We start from the raw sequence: 23098 nt of genomic DNA, 5'->3' as shown, positions 1-23098 counted from the left end.
GTTAGATATAGCCCTCCGACAAATCGATCCCCAATCACACACAAATTGGTCCATATCCAGTTCATAATTGTATATTGCCCCCACATAAGCGACCCCCATATTTCAATTCTGGCTCTCTACGTACCGTGCAAAAGTCCATATCGATTTGTAATTATTTGTAGACTTACCTATACATACCTTTTTTGTCTAATATATTCCACGTATGGACTAACTCACAATTTAGAAAACGATGTTAAGAAGTTTTAAGATACCACAACCCAAGTAATGCGATTGTGGATGACAGTCTTTCGTAGAAGTTTCTACGCAATCCATGATGGAGGGTACATAAGATTCGGCCTGCCCGAACTTACGGCCGTATAGACTTGTTTAAGATTCAATTAAGACTTTAATTGGAAAAATTTTTGTGAAATTTTTTCTGTGTGCATTTGAAGACGATCCCGAAAAAGAAATTGGCATATATTTTCATTTGAAATATTGTGGTAGATTTTTCATAATGTAAACAGGACCCAAAAATAAAATGAATTTACACACCAAAAAAACATAAAAAAATTGTTGTTGTTGTTTTCCATATAATTTTGTGGGGTCCTACATTAAGTAGATTTTGAGGCTCATTTATAGGGGGCATATGTTTAATTAATAAATATTCGTGCTATAATGGATATAGTGAAGAAGCTCTATCTTTTTTTGTTGGGTAGTTGCCTGGTCACATGGAAATTCTTTTATCTTCAAATAACTCAAAAAATAATAAAAACACTCGGGGAAACAAGAAAGGAGGAAGGAGATTTTTGACAATAAGCTTATTGTATTTGTTCGCTGAGGAGAAATGTTTCGTTCACCGCCTATCGCTATGATTATGAATAAACGCAAAAAATAAGAGCACGTTCACGTTGAGGTTTCTCTTTCGTTTACACCTTTTTCACAATTTTCCAATTTTATCCAAAATTAGAACATTTATGAGACTGTCGACGATTTATAAATAAATTAAAATTTTTTAAAAAATCATATTTATACAACAAAATTGCGACTAAAACCGCTATAATATGAAATTTATTTTTTAGGCGATTAATAGAAAAGCAAATGTCGGAAAATTAATGTTTGGACCTGATTGTTTATGAAACAAATCAAAACGAAATGTCAGAAAATTAATCAATGGAACTGATGTATTTTTTCGCGGAGTGAAACGTTATTTTGTTTATTTGTCTTAGTATGGCAAACGAAGAGGATATATGTATTAGAATCAGGATCTCATAAAGCGAATTTAATCAAATACATACAGAAAATGTGTAATGTACGTTTGGGCCCTGCAAACATTTTCGATCGCAAATGAGTCTTCTTTGAATCATTTTGATGTTCAAAACGATTGCGGAAGAGCGAATCTGAGAGTCATTTATGCGTCCCCAGTATAAAGTAGTTGTGTCTCAAAATGATTCTTTTCCTTGTATATATATAAATGAGTCTTTCAGATTTGTAAAAAAAAGTCATTTGAAAGAAGTATAATATGATAAATCTACTTACTCATATATGAATCAATGGAATGCTTCATAAATAACCCCTACAAAAGATTAAGAAATAACTCCCCACGTCAGATTAAATATTGAGTCTTTTCAAGAGTTAGAAATTACTCCTTCTAACTAGTATTTTATTGTTCCCACGAAATACAATTGTCACTTTAATTCAATAAAAACCCTGTTGCTGTTGAATCCAAAATGATCATTATAAGCTTCCAAATATTTTGCAAAATATTTGGTACCGTTATCCTCAACGGTTTATATTTTGTCCGAGTTTTATATTACCCGGTAAAATAGTTTAATATTAACAACATAAGAATAGAGTAATAAATGGATAATAATCGAATCTTTCTGATGATTTAAATTAAACGATTATAAATAACCATTGGTTAGACTAATTTATGACTAAAATTTGAATCTTCCCCGCGATTAAACACTTTTGAATCTTCCAAAAGAGTAAGTTAACACTTTTTTTTTGCAAACACTCATTTTGGATGTTTGAAAATGTTGGCAGGGGGTGGACATATCAAATGCATCTTTCTCTCTCTCTCTCTCTATCTCTCCATCTATAAAGAGAACATTATAGCAAAATCACTGTGCAGTTATGATCTTTAAGATCAAAATCATTTTGTTTTCTTCTCATCTATATACTCTTGAATTGAATTCACAATGCAAACCTGTTGATTGAGTCAAAATAATCTGTTGGACAATCAGTACGATTTCAGAGTGTAACAGATAAGATTGTCGATTATTTTCTATACCAAAAAAATATAAATATTATTTACGAGTATATAGTATTTTGTCTATGTTGTTGGAAAATGTCTTCAGAATCGGCCAGAGTTGCTAATGTGGCGATTTGGTTAAATGTTTCTTTTGTTATGGCGATTTTCTCCATTATGATGTACACTTATCTAAGTGCATACAATATTGCAGGTTTGTTACTTTATTATGAAGTAATTGCAATTCCTGCCACAAATGAACATTCCAATTATGGACACCAAATATTATCGTGGTGGCTGTCAAATATTCGTGGTGAGTACGAGTATTCCCATAGGTGAAAATGGTCTGGAGAAATGTCCACTTCCCACTTCCCACATCATATATGTTTCAAGAGAAATAAAGTTTTCGTTGTATAAAGTAGTAAAATAAACAAATACATATATAATTGAGTAATTAAAGGGTGATACGGTCAAAATTTGGTCAAGGGAAAACGCATGTAAATCGGTGAAATCGTTTATTTAAAAAATCAAATTAAATTTCTTTTTCAAGTTAAATTAGTATAAAATTCGGGAAAAATATTCAGTTAGGCTTTCGCTTTTCCAAATCTGAATTGCCGGGCCTCACGCTTGACACCTGCCATCAGATTTTGTACAGCCACCTTGTCCACCTTCTTCGCCGCAGAAAGCCAGTTTGCCTTGAACTGCTGCTCGTCCTTAGCAGTTATTTTTGTCTTCTTTAGGTTCCGCTTGACAATAGCCCAGTATTTCTCAATTGGACGGAGCTATGGCGTGTTGGGAGGGTTCTTATCCTTGGGAACCACCTGCACGTTGTTGGCGGCGTACCACTCCATGGCCTTTTTACCGTAATGGCAAGATGCCAAATCCGGCCAAAACAGTACGGAACAGGAAAGGCAGCAGATGTTTATTCAAACACTCTTTCACGTAAATTTCTTGGTTGACAGTCCCGGAAGCTATGAAAATGCTGCTTTTCAAGCCACAGGTACAGATGGCTTGCCAAACCAGATATTTCTTTGCGAACTTTGACAGTTTTATGTGCTTGAAAATATCTGCTACCTTTCCCCTTCCTTTTGCCGTATAAAACTCCTGTCCCGGAAGCTGCTTGTAGTCGGCTTTGACGTAGGTTTCGTCGTCCATTACCACGAAGTCAAACTTCGTCAGCATCGTCGTGTACAGCCTCCGGGATCGCGCTTTGGCCGTCGTATTTTGTTTATCATCGCGATTTGGAGTCACTACCTTCTTGTAAGTCGATAGTCCGGCTCGTTTTTTGGCTCGATGCATGGTTGTAGACGATACACCCAGCTTATTTGCGGAATCTCGGAGAGAGGTTAGGGTTTCGCTTGAAACTACCGGCAACTCTCTTTGTCGTCTCAGCGGCTTCCAGTTTTCGATTTCCCCCCGATCCAGACTTCCTGGCTGTCGACAAACGTTCCCCAAACACTTTAATTACATTTGTAACGGTTGATTTGGCAACTTTTAGCGATTTTGCCAGCTTTGCGTGCGAGTAGCTCGGATTTTCGCGATGCGCGAGAAAATTTTGATACGCTGCTCTTCTTGCTTGGACGGCATTTTGACAACTGAAGAGTGAATTCCAAAATCAAAATAGGAGCAACATTCTACATACACACACCTTCAAAATGAGGGGTGTTCAGGTTTTTTAAATGCAAAATTGAAAGAAATACGTCAAGTTTATATTGACCAAATTTTGACCGTATCACCCTTTATAAATATTATTTGCTAAAAGAGTTCTAAATTTTTACATCTTCTGGAAGTAAATAATTTAACCACTTTAATTTGTACAGGGTGATTTTTTAAGAGCTATAAGAACATTTTTCAAAAACAAAATTCTAACACATGCATGAAATCTTTATTTTAATTAATAGTATCGGTCCTTATTATTTAATGTTCGAAGATTATTTCATGCAAATTTTGACTGCGACGGCGCATCAAATGGCCCATCCGCATTTCAGCAGGTATCTTACAAAAAACAAGTATATACAGCACTAAGTTCGGCCGGGCCGAATCTTAAATACCCACCACCATGAACCAAATATTAGGGTTTCCTTTGAAATTTCAGGAGGGCATGAGGACACTTCCCGAAGATAAATTTAAAGATTTCACCTATGAGGACTATATCAGATTCTGGATTTATAAGAACCATTTTTGTTTGAGTTTTAGAAGAATCATTAACATCTCTTGTAAGTGTGCAAGAAAATTATAAAATAACGTCTTGATTTGAAATCTTAAATCTGTAGAAGTAAAATCTGAAAATTTTACATTGAGTTTCAAGCAATTTTCATGATCAGTGCGCCTTCTACACCCTCAAGAAGTGAAATCGGTCTATATGGAGGCATTACCAAATGGACCGATAAAAACTTAATCCGATACACGTTTTTGTGAGCCTAAAATACCAGAATATTTACAATTTCAGGCAAATCAGATAAAAACTACGGTTTCTAGCAACCCAAGGAGTTAAATCGGGAGATCGTTCTTATGGGGCTATACTAAAATATGGACCGATACTCACCGTTTTCGGCACACCTCTTTATGACCCGAAAATACCTCTAGATTTCCAATTTCAGGCAAATAGGATAAAAACTTCGGATTCTAGAAGCCCAAGAAGTAAAATCGGGAAATCGGTCTATATGGGAGCTATACCAAAATATGGACCGATACTCACCATTTTCGGCACACCTCTTTATGGTCCTAAAATACCTCTAGATTTCCAAATTCAGACAAATTGGATAAAAACTACGGTTTCTATAAGCCCAAGACCCCAAATCGGGAGGTTGTTTTATATGGGGACCATACCAAAACATGGACCGATACTCACAATTTTTGGCACACGTATTTGTGGTCCTACAATACCTCTAGATTTCCAATTTCAGGTAAATTGAATAAAATCTGCGGTTTCCATAAGCCCAAGAAGTAAAATCGGGAGATCGGTCTATATGGGGGCTATACCAAAATATGGACCGATACTCACATTTTTTGGCACACGTATTTGTGGTCCTACAATACCTCTAGATTTCCAATTTCAGGTAAATTGAATAAAAACTGCGGTTTCTATAAGCCCAAGATGTAAAATCGGGAGATCGGTCTATATGGGGGCTATACCAAAACATGGACCGATACTCACCAATTTTGGCACACCTCTTTATGCTCATAAAATACCTCTAGATTTCAAATTTCAGGCAAAGTGGATAAAACTACGATTTCTATAAGCTCAAGACCCCAAATCGGGTGGTCGGTTTATATGGGGACTATATCAAAACCTGGACCGATATAGCCCATCTTCGAACTTGACCTGCCTGCAGACAAAAGACGATTTTGTGCAAAATTTCAGCACGATTGCTTCATTATTGAAGACTGTAGCGTGATTACAACATACAGACGGACATCGTTATATCGTCTTATAATTTCTCCCTGATCAAGAATATATATACTTTATATAGTCGGAAATCGATATTTCGATGTGTTACAAACGGAATGACAAACTTATTATACCCCCGTCACCATTCTATGGTGGTGGGTATAAAAAATGCTTCATTGGGACTGTTGGGAGCCATCGTGGTGCAATGCATGCCCGTCTTGCATACTCAATGTCGTGGGCTCGATTCCTGCTTCGACCGAACACTAAACAAGTTTTTCAGCGGTGGATTATCCCACCTCAGTAATGCTGGTGACATTCCTGAGCTTCTCTTTCACTGCAATATGGAACGACGTTCGGACTCGACTATAAAAAGGAGGTCCCTTGTCATTGAGCTTAACATGGAATCGGGCAGCACTCAGTGATAAGAGAGAAGTTCACCAATGTGGTATCACTCTGGACTGAATAGTCTAAGTAAGCCTGATACATCGGGCTGCCACCTAACCTAACTACACAGAAAACAAATTCTCGAAAATTTTTCCAATTGAAATTTTAATTGAGTTTTAAAAAATATTCAATTAAAAATTCATTTGATTCAACAAATTTTTTAATTGAAACAAAAATCAATCACAATAATTAATAGTATCAATTAATTTTTTGTTTGACATGCAATTAATTTCAATTAATTTGCTCAATTAATTTCGTGATTTAATCAAATTTTTTGTGTGTAAGGCCTGTTTTCGTTTAGTAGTGGATGCAATATATGTATGAGCTTTCCAGAACAGTGTTGCCAGTATTGAGGATTATCCCCCAAATTGGGGATATTTCTTCGTGGATGGGGACGAATAATAAATTTGGGGAATTTTAATAAATTTGGGGAATTTTATGTGGACTTTTTCAAAATCCGTTGAGCATAATTAACCAGGTTTGCAATAATGATTTTCATGAAATTCTGTTATTGCTAAATTATTAAAGAAAAAACAAAGACACAAAAGAGTGCAAATGAAGCATTTGGACTAGAAACGGACACAGAATTTTATTTTGGGGACCCTAGTGCTAATTTTAATCAGCTAGGTTAAGACATTGTGAAATCATTTTGTCAGGACTCGGGCCTAAATGGTGCCCTCTCATCAGTGTTCATCATTGATTTGGACAATATATCCCATAAATATAGAAATGATGAAGATGGTTGACCTTCAATTTTTATTAATTCAGTATTTAGAAATACATTTTCGTCCATAAATACATGGTGACCGAATTCCCATTTTAGAACATTTGGAAGACAGTAATTGGTCTCCTGGTGTTGTGTTTCGAAACCTTGATCTTATTGGAGCTGGCAATATTTTTTTTAATTTTTAAATTATTACTAATATTCTACCGCAGAGCCTATTTATTTATTTTTTTCTTCATAAAAATTTTTCAAAAATTTATTGGGGATTTTTGTGAGGAATTTTGATTTAAATTGGGGATTTTTGGGGACGAGCCAGAAATAATTTAGGGAGAAGAGCCCCAACACTGTTGCAGAACATCGCTGTACTGGTGTACTGGTTCTATCCATAATATCTTATCAGTGCAAGTCACTTCGGTGTTGCCAGAGTGCATTTTGATAAAGTGAAATTTCCTCAATTCACAATAACAATTTGTGGTGATTAATTTGTCGAACAACATGAAATTAAAAGTGATAAAATAATAAAAATAAAATAATCGCAGCAGTAAATATTTATTTCTATTTGAACATTTCGTACATTAACAAGTATATACGGCCGTAAGTTCGGCCAGGCCGAAGCTTATGTACCCTCCATCATGGATTGCGTAGAAACTTCTTCTAAACACTGCCATCCAGAATCGAATAACTTAAGTTGCGGTAACGCTTGCCGATGGCAAGGTATCTTAAAACCTCCTAACACCATCTTCTAAATTGTATGTAAGTCCATACGTGGTATATATTAAATCAAAAAAGATCGATCCAATACGTATATAATTCAGTTTGACAAAGTAGAATTTTTACAAAATTTTCTACAGAAATAAAATTTTAACAAAATTTTCTATAGAAATAAAATTTTCATAAAATTTTCTATAGAAATAAAAATTTTGACAAAATTTTCTATAGAAAGAAAATTTTGACAAAAATTTCTACAGAAATAAAATTTTAACAAAATTTTCTATTGAAATAAACTTTTGACAAAATTTTCTATAGAAATAAATTCTTGGTAGATTATTTTTGGCTCGAGTGGCAACCATGATTATGAACCGAATAAAATTTGAACAACATTTTCTATAGAAACAAAATTTTGACAAAATTTTCTATAGAAATAAAATTCTGACAATGATGAAAATTTTATTATGAACCGAATAAAATTTTAACAAAATTTTCTCACGAAATAAAATTTTGGTAGATTATTTTTGGCTCTAGTGGCAACCATGATTATGAACCGATATGGACCAATTTTTGTGTGATTGGACCAATTTTGGTATGGTTGTTAGCGACCATATACTAACACCACGTTCCTAATTTGAACCGGATCGGATGAATTTTGCTCCTCCAAGAGGCTCCGGAGGTCAAATCTGGAGAACGTTTTATATGGGGGCTATATATAATTATGGACCGATTCTGCCACGGTTGTTAAAGATCATATACTAACACCATATTCCAAATTACAACCGGATTGGATGAAATTTGCTTCTCTTGGAGACTTCGCAAGCCAAATCTGGGGATCGGTTTATATGGGGGCTATATATAATTATGAACCGATGTGGACCAATTTTTGCATGGTTGTTAGAGACCATATACCAATATCATGTACCAAATTTCAGCCGGATCGGATGCAATTTGCTTCTCTTTGAGGCTTCGCAAGCCAAATCTGGAGATCGGTTTATATGGGGTCTATATATAATTATGGACCGATGTGGACCAATTTTTGCATGGTTGTTAGAGACCATATACCAACATCATGTACCAAATTTCAGCCGGATCGGATGAAATTTGCTTCTCTTTGAGGCTCCGCAAGCCAAATCTGGGGATCGGTTTATATGGGGGCTATATATACTTATGTACCGATGTGGACCAATTTTTGCATGATTGTTAGAGACCATATACCAACACCATGTACCAAATTTCAGCCGGATCGGATGAAATATGCTTCTCTTAGAGGCTCCACAAGCCAAATCTGGGGATCGGTTTATATGGGGGCTATATATAATTATGGACCGATGTGGACCAATTTTTGCATGGTTGTTAGAGACCATATACCAACATCATGTACCAAATTTCAGCCGGATCGGATGAAATTTGCTTCTCTTTGAGGCTCCGCAAGCCAAATCTGGGGATCGGTTTATATGGGGGCTATATATAATTATGGACCGATGTGAACCAATTTTTGCATGGTTGTTAGAGACCATATACCACCACCATATACCAAATTTCAGCCGGATCGGATGAAATATGCTTCTGTTAGAGGCTCCACAAGCCAAATCTGAGGGTCCCTTTATATGGGGGCTATTCGTAAAAGTGGACCGATATGGCCCATTTTCAATACCATCCGACCTACATTGATAACAACTACTTGAGCCAAGTTTCAAGTCGATAGCTTGTTTCGTTCGGAAGTTAGCGTGATTTCAACAGACGGACGGACGGACGGACGGACGGACATGCTTAGATCGACTCAGAATTTCACCACTACCCAGAATATATATACTTTATGGGGTCTTAGAGCAATATTTCGATGTGTTACAAACGGAATGACAAAGTTAATATACCCCCATCCTATGATGGAGGGTATAAAAATGTAAGATTTTACCTGTTCACTGTGATTGTTTTTAAATATCTGATGCCAGTTTTGCATATTTTTGGATATGTCCTGGATAAATAAATGAGTACTCTGTTTTCACTTAGTCTGTCATGGCTTATGGCATCCAGTTCTAAAAAAAACAAGTCTTATATTGATCATTGAAAAAGCTTATGCATACTTTCTTAAATTTATGAATTTGGGTCTTTATTTTTTCTCCAAATTTACATCAGAGTTGTTCTGAATTCGATTACGAATTCTAAACTGAAAATCCCCCCAAAAGTGAAAATAAAACTTTGGGGAGAATATCTCCAATCTGGCAATACTGACAATGAATTAGGACAGATTTTATTTTGGGGACACGCTGCTAGCCGTTACAGTTTTCCGTCGTGTGTTTTAGGCTTCCCATAAGAAATACACAAAAAAGTGTTCGCTGGTAATGTTTACACAATAAAACTTTATTTGAATTGAAAAAAAACTTTGGGGAGAAAATCTCCAATAGGTAATAATGTCAATGAATTAGAATAGATTTTACTTTGGGGACACGCTGCTAGTCGTTACTGTATTCCGTCGTGTAGTTTAGGCTTCCCATAAGAATAAAACTTTATTTAAATTGAATATATCTAAATTTATCTAAATTCAATTTTGTATTGTATAAAATAATTAAATTTTTTTACACTTAAATTTTTTTATCAAAATTAAACAAACACATATTTTTCTAATTTTATTTTTAGTTACCTATTTATATGGATTTATGGCAGAATTATTTTTACGATTTACAATGTTCATTTTATCTGTGCTACTGATCGTTGGCTTGAAATTGGTAAGATATTTTATATTGTAATCCTTAGCATAATTACAGTTTTCCTTTTGTATATATAACAGAAACGACACTACCTAATATCACCTTGGCTAATAATGGGTTTCATAATGGTTGGCATTGGATTTTGCATTTCACTGTTTTCCATCGAGGGTGCTATACTCATAGGTAAGTTGAACGAAAACGTCCGTTTTGACGAGGAGTATTCGGCACCTCAAGTATTCCAAATTGAATTAATGTTTTTTTTTTTTTTTGTTTTGTATTCAATAGGTCTTCAAACATTTATATGGTTTCCTGTGTATACATTTTACAAGAAAATGCGTAAAACTCGTTACTGGCAACAAACGGGATTTATAAATACCTATACCGTTTGGGACAACCATAAAAAATATCGTGAATGGCGATCACAATTCCCTTCCTTAAAACAACCAGGAGATAGTGATAACTGAAGGCAATTTTTGTAATATTTTTTTTTCTTAGAGTTATATAAATATACTATTAGCAATAAACTAAAAGCTTAAAAGGCTGTCTATATATTATTTGCAACTTTTTTCAAGTGTTGACAATATTGTGCCACCTTTTTGCCATGTTGTGGCACTTTACACTTTTTAAAGCAATAATTTGCGAAAATTTTTATTCCAGATCAGTTTAATATAAAATCGAACAAATGCATCCAATACTATAATTTTGAGTTATGTTTCCTTCTCAAACCATATCCTGCCAACATTTTTTGAAATTGACGGCACTTCTGGGAATCCCTCCAATGTCGAAAACAATTATATACGATATTCAAAACTTGTCGTAAAAATGCCGCCACGCTACGCCAAGTTACTACAAACAAGTATCGTATGAGTGCACAGAACATTTTGTATAAATTTTATTTCTATAGAAAATTTTGTCAAAATTTTATTCCTATAGAAAATTTTTGTCAAAATTTTATTTCTATAGAAAATTTGGTCACAATTATATTTCTATAGAAAATTTTGTCAACATTTTATTTCTATAAAAATGTTGTCATAATTGTATTTTTATAGACTATTTTGTCAAAATTTTACTTCGATAGAAAATTTTGCCAAAATTTTATGACTATAGAAAATTTTGTTAAAAATTCATTTCTATAGAAAATTTTGTCAAATTTTTATTTCTATAGAAAATTTTGTCAAATTTTTATTTCTCCAGAAAATGTTGTTAAAATTTTATTTCTATAGAAAATTTTGTCAAAATTTTATTTCTATAGAAAATATTGTTTAAATTTTATTTCTATAGAACATTTTGTCAAAATTTTATTTCTATAGAACATTTTGTCAAAATTTTATTTCGATAGAAAATTTTGTCAAAATTTTATTTCTATAGAAAATTTTTATTTCTATATAGAATTTTGTCAAAATTTTATTTCTATAGAAAATGTTGTCAAAATTTTATTTCTACAGACAATTTTGTCAAAATGTTATTTCTACAGAAAATTTTGTCAAAATTTTATTTCGATAGAAAATTTTGTCAAAATTTTATTTCTATAGAAAATTTTTATTTCTATATAGAATTTTGTCAAAATTTTATTTCTATAGAAAATGTTGTCAAAATTTAATTTCTACAGAAAATTTTGTCAAAATTTTATTTCTATAGAAAATTTTGTCAAAATTTTATTTCTATAGAAAATTTTGTCAACATTTTATTTCTATAGAAAATTTTGTCAAAATTTTATTTCTATAGAAAATTGTGTCAAAATTTTATTTCTATAGAAAATTTTGTCAAAATTTTATTTCTATAGAAAATGTTGTCAAAATTTAATTTCTACAGAAAATTTTGTCAAAATTTTATTTCTATAGAAAATTTTGTCAAAATTTTATTTCTATAGAAAATTTTGTCAAAATTTTATTTCTATAGAAAATTTTGTCAAAATTTTATTTCTATAGAAAATTATGTCAAAATTTTATTTCTATAGAAAATTTTGTCAACATTTTATTTCTATGGGAAATTTTGTAAAAATTTTATTTCTATAAAAATTTTGTCATAATTGTATTTCTATAGAAAATTTTGTCAAAATTTTATTCCCATAGAAAATTTTGCCAAAATTTTATTTCTATAAAAATTTTGTCATAATTGTATTTTTATAGAATATTTTATCAAATTTTTATTTCTATAGAAAATTTTGTCAAAATTTTATTTCTATAGAACATTTTTTCAAAATTTTATTACTATAGAACATTTTGTCAAAATTTTACTTCGATAAAAAATTTTGTCAAAATTTTATTTCTATAGAAAATTTTGTCAATATTTTATTTCTATAGAAAATGTTGTCATAATTGTATTTTTATAGAATATTTTGTCAAATTTTTATTTCTATAGAAAATTTTGTTAAAATTTTATTTCTATAGAAAATTTTCGTCAAAATTTTATTTCTATAGAAAGTTTTGTCAAAATTTTATTTCTATAGAAAATTTTGTCAAAATTTTATTCCTATAGAAAATTTTGTCAAAATTTTATTTCTATAGAAAATTTTGTCAAAATTTTATTTCTATAGAAAATTGTGCCAAAATTTTATTTCTATAGAAAATTTTGTCAAAATTTTATTTCTATAGAAAATTTTGTCAAAATTTTATTTCTACAGAAAATTTTGTCAAAATTTTATTACTATAGAAAATTTTGTCAAACCTTTATTACATAGAACATCTTGTCAAAAATTTATTTCTATAGACAATTTTGTCAAAATTTTATTTCTATAGAAAATTTTGTCAAAATTTTATTTCTATAGAAAATTTTGTCAAAATTTTATTTCTATAGAAAATTTTGTCAAAATTTTATTTCTATAGAAAATTGTGTCAAAATTTTATTTCTATAGAACATTTTGTCAAAATTTTATTTCTATAGAAAATTATGTCAAAATTTTATTTCTATAGAAAATTTTGTCAACATTTTATTTCTATGGGAAATTTTGAAAAAATTTTATTTTTATAAAAATTTTGTCATAATTGTGTTTCTATAGAAAATTTTGTCAAAATTTTATTCCCATAGAAAATTTTGCCAAAATTTTATTTCTATAAAAATTTTGTCATAATTGTATTTTTATAGAATATTTTATCAAATTTTTATTTCTATAGAAAATTTTGTCAAAATTTTATTTCTATAGAACATTTTGTCAAAATTTTATTACTATAGAACATTTTGTCAAAATTTTACTTCGATAAAAAATTTTGTCAAAATTTTATTTCTATAGAAAATTTTGTCAATATTTTATTTCTATAGAAAATGTTGTCATAATTGTATTTTTATAGAATATTTTGTCAAATTTTTATTTCTATAGAAAATTTTGTTAAAATTTTATTTCTATAGAAAATTTTTGTCAAAATTTTATTTCTATGGAAAATTTTGTCAAAATTTTATTTCTATAGAACATATTGTCAAAATTGTATTACTATAGAACATTTTGTCAAAATTTTACTTCGATAAAAAATTTTGTCAAAATTTTATTTCTATAGAAAATTTTGTCAAAATTTTATTTCTATAAAAAATTTTGTCAAATTGTATTTCTATAAAAAAATTTGTCAAAATTTTATTTCTATAGCAAAATTTTGTTTTTCTCATAAAAAAGGGTAGTGATACCAAGAAGACAATCCTATCAACTTTTAATTTCAAGGACTTACTTGCGAAGAAATTGAGACAAAATTATTATTGGGTTCTATTTATAAAAAAACCGACTTCATAATTTCATAAAAAAATTATTCATTTTATTCGTGTTTTTCTCGTTATAAAAAATGGTGTCGCAATTGTGCATTTTTTTTGTTTGTATGCCACCTGTTATTGCAAGTGACGCTGATCGTAGCATATGGGAATACCCTCATAGTTCTGTTTTAAATTCCCATTTGGCAACCCTATAGTGAAGTTCATTATCAATTAATCTAAATCTTTTGAATGTAAGTGTATTGGAAATATTTTCTGAGATCATCGCAACTTATCAGTTCTCTTTGAATCCTCTAAAAAGCTAGTACCCAAAGCTATAACTTTTGCAATATTTTTTTTAGATTACAAAAACAAAACATCTTTAGAGTTGCCATGATTATTTCTTCAAAGAATTTGGCATATTTTATAGCCATTTATTCAACTTTAATGTATACAGGGTTGACCATTTACAATACAATTATTGTGATTAAGCATCGCGAACTGATGGCAGATTTGGATTCCATCCCGAATGAGGAGGATCTAGAGCCACATATGGCAAAAACAGTTAGTGGTATGTGGTAAAAAAAAACATTTATTGATCATAATAACATTAAAATTTGTATTGCAGTTACTGATTTTTATAATTATCTAGATGAATTGGAATTGTGTACCCTTATGCTGACATTTTCTTTGCTCTTAATAGCCGGAGTAAAATTGGTAAGTATGGTGACCGATGGTTGCTACAAGAAATATTTTTGTTTTTTGTGATAAAAAATCATTCATTGTAAAGAGTGGCACAAAGGATGTCTCGAAGGTTCAAAGGTACATACTGTGTTCCAAAGAAATGGGTCAGGATGACGGTTGCCACAGTTGGTAGTATTCTATAAGAAATGGTAGATAGTTTACTGTTTGATAGATTGGTAGAATTCTTGATATTTTAGTAGATTTTTTTCTTCTCCAACTATGATGTTCTTTAATTTTTATTTAAATACTATTTTGACAAAATTTTCCAATAATAAATTGCATATGTAATACATTAAACTAAACTCTTTGTTACAAACAAAATATATGTAAATTTTTTTTATAAAGAATTCCATATAACAAAATTTCCATAGAAATAAAATTGAGCCAAAATTTTCTATAGAAATAAAATTTAGACAAAATTTGCTATATAAAAGTGTATATGTATAAAATTTTGAAAAACATTTTATAGAATTAAAATTTTGACAAAATTTTCTTCAAAATAACATTTTGACAAAATTTTCTTCAAAATAAAATTTCTTATATTCGGTAGATTTTTGGTAAAATTTTCTTAAAATTTTGGTAGATTATTTTTGGCACGAGTAAAAATTTGTTAATAAAGAATTCCATATAACAAAATTTTCCATAGAAATAAATTTTTTACAAAATTTTCTATAGAAATAAAATTTTGTAAAATTTTCTGTATAAAATTTTGACAAAATTTCAGTAGAAATAAAATTTTGAAAAAATTTTCTATAGAAATAAAATTTTGACAAATTTTGTGTATAAAATTTCGACAAAATTTCTATAGAAATAAAATTTTGACCAACTTTTCTATAGAAATAACATTTTGATAAATTTTCTGTATAAAATTTTGACCAAATTTCTTTAGAAATAAAATTTTGACAAAATTTCTATAGAATTAAAATTTTGACAAAATTTTCTATAGAAATAACATTTTAACAAAATTTTCATCAAAATAAATTTTTTTATATTCTGTAGATTTTTGGTATTTTTTTTTTTAAATTTTGGTAGATTATTTTTGGCACGAGTAAAAATTTGTTAATAAAGAATTCCATAGAAGTAAAATTTTGACAAAATTTTCGATAGAAATAAAGTTTTGGCAAAATTTTCTATAGAAATAAAATTTTGACAAAATTTCTATAGAAACAAAATTTTGACAAAATTTTCTATAGAAATAACATTTTGACAAAATTTTCATCAAAATAAATTTTTTTATATTCGGTAGATTTGTGGTAATTTTTTTTTTTAAATTTTGGTAGATTATTTTTGGCACGAGTAAAAATTTGTTAATAACGAATTCCACATTACAAAATTTTTCATAGAAGTAAAATTTTGACAAAATTTTCGATAGAAATAAAGTTTTGGCAAAATTTTCTATAGAAATAAAATTTTGACAAAATTTCTATAGAAACAAAATTTTGACAAAATTTTTTATAGAAATAAAATTTTAACAAAATTTTCTATAGAAATTAAATTTTGACAAAATTTGCTATATAAATTTTTGACAGCATTTTCTGTAAAAAGTTTGACAAAATTTTCTATAGAAATAAAATTTTGACAAAATTTTCTATATAAAATTTTCACAACATTTTCTGTATAAGATTTTGAAAAAAATTCTATAGAATTAAATTTTTGACAAAATTTTCTATAGAAATAACATTTTGACAAAATTTTCTTAAAAAAAAAATTGTATATTCGGTAGATTTTTGGTAAAATTTTGGTAGATTATTTTTGGCACGAGTAAAATTTGTTAATAAAGAATTCCATATAACAGAATTTTCCATAGATATAAAATTTTTACAAAATTTTCTATAGAAATAAAATTTTGACAATAATTTCTGTATAAAATTGTGACGAAATTTCTATAGAAATAAAATTTTGAAAACAATTCTATAGAAATAAAACTTTGACAAAATTTCTATAGAAATAAAATATTGACAAAATTTCTATAGAAATAAAATTTTGACAAAATTTCTATAGAAATAAAATTTTGACAAAATTTCTATAGAAATAAAATTTTGACAAAATTTTCTAAAAATTTTAAAACAAAAAAAATTTTGACAAAATTTTCTAAAAATTTTAAAACAAATCTATAGAAATAAAATATTGACAAATTTTCTGTATAAAATTTTGACAAAATTTCAATAGAAATAAAATTTTGACAAATTTTCTGTATAAAATTTTGACAAAATTTCTATAGAAATAAAATTTTGACAAAATTTTCATCAAAATAAATTTTTTATAGTCGGTAGATTTGTGGTAATTTTTTTTTAAATTTTGGTAGATTATTTTTGGCACGAGTAAAAATTTGTTAACAAAGAATTCCATATAACAAAATTTTCCATAGAAGTAAAATTTTGACGAAATTTCTATAGAAATAAAATTTTGACCAAATTTCTATAGAAATAAAATTTTGACAAAATTTTCTAAAAATTTTAAAACAAATCTATAGAAATAAAATATTGACAAATTTTCTGTATAAAATTTTGACAAAATTTCTATAGAAATAAAATTTTGACAAAATTTTCAATAGAAATAAAATTTTGACAAATTTTCTGTATAAAATTTTGACAAAATTTCTATAGAATTAAAATGTTGACAAAATTTTCTATAGAAATAACATTTTGACAAAATTTTCATCAAAATAAATTTTTTATAGTCGGTAGATTTGTAGTAATTTTTTTTTAATTTTGGTAGATTATTTTTGGCACGAGTAAAAATTTGTTAACAAAGAATTCCATATAACAAAATTTTCCATAGAAGTAAAATTTTGACAAAATTTTCTATAGAAATAAAATTTTGGCAAAATGTTCTATAGAAATAAAATTTAAACAAAATTTCTATAGAAATAAAATTTTGGCAAAATTAGCTAGATAAAATTTTGACAAAATTTCTATAGAATTAAATTGTATATAGCAATTTAGACAACATTTTCTGTATAAAATTTTGAAAAAAATTCTATAGAATTAAAATTTTCTATAGAAATAACATTTTGACAAAATAAAATTTTGACAAAATTTGCTAAATACAATTTTGACAACAGTTTCTGTATAAAATTTTGAAAAAATTCTATAGAATTAAAATTTTGACAATATTTTCTATAGAAATAACATTTTGACAAAATTTTCTTCAAAATAAAATTTTTTATATTCGGTAGATTTTTGGTAAAATTTTCTTTAAATTTTGGTGGATTAGTTTTGGCAGGAGTAAACTATTGTTAATAAAGAATTTTCTATAGAAATAAAATTTTGGCAAAATTTTCTATAGAAATAAAATTTTGACAAAATTTCTATACAAATAAAATTTTGACAAAATTTTCTATAGAAATAAAATTTTGACAAAATTTTCTGTATAAAATTTTGACAAAATTTCTATAGAATTATAATTTTGACAAAATTTGCTATATAAAATTTTGAAAATAATTCTATAGAATTAAAATTTTGACAACATTTTCTATAGAAATAACATTTTGAGAAAATTTGCTATATAAAATTTTCACAACATTTTCTGTATAAAATTTTGAAAAAAAAATTCTATAGAATTAAATTTTTGACAAAATTTTCTATAGAAATAACATTTTGACAAAATTTTCTTAAAAAAAATTTTATATTCGGTAGATTTTTGGTAAAATTTTGGTAGATTATTTTTGGCACGAGTAAAATTTGTTAATAAAGAATTCCATATAACAGAATTTTCCATAGATATAAAATTTTTACAAAATTTTCTATAGAAATAAAATTTTGACAATAATTTCTGTATAAAATTTTGACGAAATTTCTATAGAAATAAAATTTTGAAAACAATTCTATAGAAATAAAACTTTGACAAAATTTCTATAGAAATAAAATATTGACAAAATTTCTATAGAAATAAAATTTTGACAAAATGTCTATAGAAATAAAATTTTGACAAAATTTTCTAAAAATTTTAAAACAAATCCATAGAAATAAAATATTGACAAATTTTCTGTATAAAATTTTGACAAAATTTCAATAGAAATAAAATTTTGACAAATTTTCTGTATAAAATTTTGACAAAATTTCTATAGAAATAAAATTTTGACAAAATTTTCACCAAAATAAATTTTTTATAGTCGGTAGATTTGTGGTATTTTTTTTTTAAATTTTGGTAGATTATTTTTGGCACGAGTTAAAATTTGTTAACAAAGAATTCCATATAACAAAATTTTCCATAGAAGTAAAATTTTGACGAAATTTCTATAGAAATAAAATTTTGAAAACAATTCTATAGAAATAAAACTTTGACAAAATTTCTATAGAAATAAAATTTTGACAAAATTTCTATAGAAATAAAATTTTGACCAAATTTCTATAGAAATAAAATTTTGACAAAATTTTCTAAAAATTTTAAAACAAATCTATAGAAATAAAATATTGACAAATTTTGTGTATAAAATTTTGACAAAATTTCTATAGAAATAAAATTTTGACAAAATTTCTATAGAAATAAAATTTTGACAAAATTTTCAATAGAAATAAAATTTTGGACAAATTTTCTGTATAAAATTTTGACAAAATTTCTATAGAATTAAAATGTTGACAAAATTTTCTATAGAAATAAAATTTTGACAAAATTTTCATCAAAATAAATTTTTTATAGTCGGAAGATTTGTGGTAATTTTTTTTAAAATTTTGGTAGATTATTTTTGGCACGAGTAAAAATTTGTTAACAAAGAATTCCATATAACAAAATTTTCCATAGAAGTAAAATTTTGACGAAATTTCTATAGAAATAAAATTTTGAAAACAATTCTATAGAAATAAAACTTTGACAAAATTTCTATAGAAATAAAATTTTGACAAAATTTCTATAGAAATAAAATTTTGACCAAATTTCTATAGAAATAAAATTTTGACAAAATTTTCTAAAAATTTTAAAACAAATCTATAGAAATAAAATATTGACAAATTTTCTGTATAAAATTTTGACAAAATTTCTATATAAATAAAATTTTGACAAAATTTTCAATAGAAATAAAATTTTGACAAATTTTCTGTATAAAATTTTGACAAAATTTCTATAGAATTAAAATGTTGACAAAATTTTCTATAGAAATAACATTTTGACAAAATTTTCATCAAAATAAATTTTTTTTATAGTCGGTAGATTTGTGGTAATTTTTTTTTAATTTTGGTAGATTATTTTTGGCACGAGTAAAAATTTGTTAACAAAGAATTCCATATAACAAAATTTTCCATAGAAGTAAAATTTTGACAAAATTTTCTATAGAAATAAAATTTTGACAAAATTTTCTATAGAAATAAAATTTTGGCAAAATGTTCTATAGAAATAAAATTTAAACAAAATTTCTATAGAAATAAAATTTTGGCAAAATTAGCTAGATCAAATTTTGACAACATTTTCTGTATAAAATTTTGACAAAATTTCTATAGAATTAAATTGTATATAGCAATTTAGACAACATTTTCTGTATAAAATTTTGAAAGAAATTCTATAGAATTAAAATTTTCAATAGAAATAACATTTTGACAAAATAAAATTTTGACAAAATTTGCTAAATACAATTTTGACAACAGTTTCTGTATAAAATTTTGAAAAAATTCTATAGAATTAAAATTTTGACAAAATTTTCTATAGAAATAACATTTTGACAAAATTTTCTTCAAAATAAAATTTTTTATATTCGGTAGATTCTTGGTAAAATTTTCTTTAAATTTTGGTGGATTATTTTTGGCAGGAGTAAAATTTTGTTAATAAAGAATTTTCTATAGAAATAAAATTTTGGCAAAATTTTCTATAGAAATAAATTTTTGGCAAAATTTTCTATAGAAATAAAATTTTGACAAAATTTCTATACAAATAAAATTTTGACAAAAATTTCTATAGAAATAAAATTTTGACAAAATTTTCTGTATAAAATTTTGACAAAATTTCTATAGAATTATAATTTTGACAAAATTTGCTATATAAAATTTTGAAAATAATTCTATATAATTAAAATTTTGACAAAATTTTCTATAGAAATAACATTTTGACAAAATTTTCTTCAAAATAAAATTTGTTATATTCGGTAGATTTTTGGTAGAATTTTCTTTAAATTTTGGTAGATTATTTTTGGCACGAGTAAAAATTTGTTAATAAAGAATTCCATATAACAAAATTTTCTATAAAAATAAAATTTTGGCTAAATTTTCTGTAGAAATAAAATTTTGAACATTTTTCTGTATAAAATTTTGACAAAATTTCTGTAGAAATAAAATTTTGACAAAATTTTCTATAGAAATAAAGTTTTGGCAAAATTTTCTATATATATAAAATTTTGGCAAAATTTTCTGTAGAAATAAAATTTTGACAAAATTTCTGTATAACATTTTGACAACATTTCTATAGAAATAAAATTTTGACAAAATTTATATAGAAGTAAAATTTTGACAAAATATTCTATAAAAATAAAATTTTTTTCAAATTTTGGTAGATTATTTTTGCACGAGTGGCAACAGTGGTCGGGATCTCCATTGCATAGAATCACTAGTTCTGTAAGGTAGAAGCATAAGTGTGTAAATATAACCATAGCGATTGGAGGTAGACAACAATTTTTTTCGCGACGATTAATACAATAAGCTTGTCGGTGAAGATTTCCCCTTGATTAACATGATCTAATTTTGAAGTTGAATAAAAACATTTTGAAGTTGAATAAAAACATTATTTGAAGATAAAAGAATGTCCACGTGACTAGTGGTGAGCTCAAAAATTGGAAAGGCGATTGCAACACTATACCATTTTCCGCCATGGAATTAGGAAGGAAGATTTTAATTTGGCGACACGCCACTAGTCTTCATGGTATTCCGTCGCGGGGTTTCGTTGCACTGATGTTCTATCCAAAACCTCTTATCAGTGCAAATCTCGCCAATGTTGCCAGATTGAATTCTCTTAAGCCGACGTTGGATGGTATTGCAAATGGGCTGTACACGCAGATTTGATTTGGCTCTTCGATGAGGAAATCACCCCAGATTTGACCATCGGGACCTCTTGGAAGAGCGAATTTCATCCGATCCGGTTGATGTTAGTATATGCTTTCCAACCACCATGCAAACATTGACCCATATCCGTCCATAATTATATAGGCCCCATATAAACCGATTCCTAGATTTGACCATCGGAACCTCTTGCAGAGGTAAATGTCATCTGATCTGGATGAAATGTGGTACGTGAAGTAAGTATATGTGCTATAACAACCATGCAAAAATTGACCCATATCCGTTCATAATTATATATATATATATATATATATATATATATATATATATATATATATATATATATATATATATATATATATATAGGTCCCATATAAACCGATCTCCGGATTTGACTTCCAGAGCATCTTGTAAGAGAAAATTTCATTGTCCTTAAAATAAAAGTTTGTAAAAGTCCAACCTTATACAAAAATTTGTGGTTGCTTTAAGATTTTCTCTTCTATAATTTTTATGTTTTCATTATAATAGGCCTGTTTTCTTTTAGTATTCGATGGAACATTTGTATGAGCTCCGCAGAAAATCGTTGCAACTGAAATCTATCAAGAACATCTCATAATTTCAAGTCGCGTCAGTGTTGCCAAATTGTATTTTAATAAAGTGACGTTTACTCCATTCACAATAGCAATTTATTGTGACTAATTTATCGAATAACATGAAATTCAAAGTGGTACAATATATAAATAATCACAGCAGTAAATATTTATTACTATTTGAGCATTTCATACATTAAAAATGTGAAATTTTACTTTTTTTCTGTGTTTTGTTTTTAAACAGCTGATCTCAGTATTGAACATTTTTGGACATGTCCTTGATAAAAGAATACTCCGCGTTCGTTTAGTTCGTCACGGCTTTGGTATCCAGTGCCTAAAAAACAAGCCTAATATTTCCCATTCGCTTAGCATGTTTGTTTTATTTTATTTTTGCAGCATATCTATCAGGCTATGGTACCCTGGCTTGTTTTAGCAGCCATAATTGTTGTATTTGGTTTTCTCATGGGAACAACTACATGGAATGCAAAATATACTTTGGAATTAGTAGTAGTTGGTAAATTACGTTTTCCAAATTTAAATCCTATGTATTTCGATTTTTTATTGTACATTGTTATTTATCAGTTTTAAATGCAGCTTCTTGGATTCCCGTTTACAATTGTTACAAAGAAATGCGTTACTTGCATTATTTCAAACCTAAACAATTTGTTCGTCCAAATAAATACTCTGTAGTTGGAAAATCTAAAATATCAACAACAACCAATCAGGATGAGCATGAGATAGAAGAATATAAATCGAATATCTAAACTACAGCATTGTGAGAATTCTTGGAAAGTTATTACTACGAATTTATTATAATTAATTAATGTAGTGTAAAATTATTAATAAATTTAAAAAATGTTTATTTTTCTTTACAAATTTATGCATGTTTTCATTCACCGGCTCAGTT

At 27.5% G+C, this 23098-nt stretch overlaps 2 protein-coding genes across 2 annotated transcripts; both read left to right on the top strand.

Moving 5' to 3' along the window:
• Positions 1-2220: 2220 nt before the first annotated feature.
• On the top strand, positions 2221-10759 carry LOC142238449 (uncharacterized). The gene is made up of 4 exons (XM_075310090.1): positions 2221-2540; positions 10135-10223; positions 10286-10388; positions 10491-10759. Exons 1-4 carry the CDS (start codon positions 2327-2329, stop codon positions 10667-10669), a joined length of 585 nt encoding a protein of 194 aa, XP_075166205.1. The 5' UTR covers positions 2221-2326; the 3' UTR covers positions 10670-10759.
• A 3433-nt stretch (positions 10760-14192) lies between these two features.
• Positions 14193-23067, top strand: LOC142238519 (uncharacterized). The gene is made up of 4 exons (XM_075310194.1): positions 14193-14448; positions 14506-14594; positions 22588-22705; positions 22774-23067. The coding sequence occupies exons 1-4, from the start codon at positions 14271-14273 to the stop codon at positions 22953-22955; spliced, it is 567 nt and encodes a 188-aa protein (XP_075166309.1). The 5' UTR covers positions 14193-14270; the 3' UTR covers positions 22956-23067.
• The last annotated feature ends 31 nt before the right edge of the window (positions 23068-23098 follow it).

Source organism: Haematobia irritans, chromosome 5 (assembly GCF_050003625.1).
Source record: "Haematobia irritans isolate KBUSLIRL chromosome 5, ASM5000362v1, whole genome shotgun sequence".
Taxonomy (NCBI): domain Eukaryota; kingdom Metazoa; phylum Arthropoda; class Insecta; order Diptera; family Muscidae; genus Haematobia; species Haematobia irritans.
This window is presented reverse-complemented; position numbering and strand designations above follow the sequence as displayed.

Coding starts and splice junctions, on each gene's coding strand:
- LOC142238449 (XM_075310090.1), top strand. CDS start 2,327: ATGTCTTCAGAATCGGCCAGAGTTGCTAATGTGGCGATTTGGTTAAAT. Junction 10,224..10,285: donor TGATCGTTGGCTTGAAATTG/GTAAGATATTTT, acceptor TATATATAACAG/AAACGACACTACCTAATATC. Junction 10,389..10,490: donor CGAGGGTGCTATACTCATAG/GTAAGTTGAACG, acceptor TGTATTCAATAG/GTCTTCAAACATTTATATGG.
- LOC142238519 (XM_075310194.1), top strand. CDS start 14,271: ATGATTATTTCTTCAAAGAATTTGGCATATTTTATAGCCATTTATTCA. Junction 14,449..14,505: donor TATGGCAAAAACAGTTAGTG/GTATGTGGTAAA, acceptor TTTGTATTGCAG/TTACTGATTTTTATAATTAT. Junction 22,706..22,773: donor TTTGGAATTAGTAGTAGTTG/GTAAATTACGTT, acceptor GTTATTTATCAG/TTTTAAATGCAGCTTCTTGG.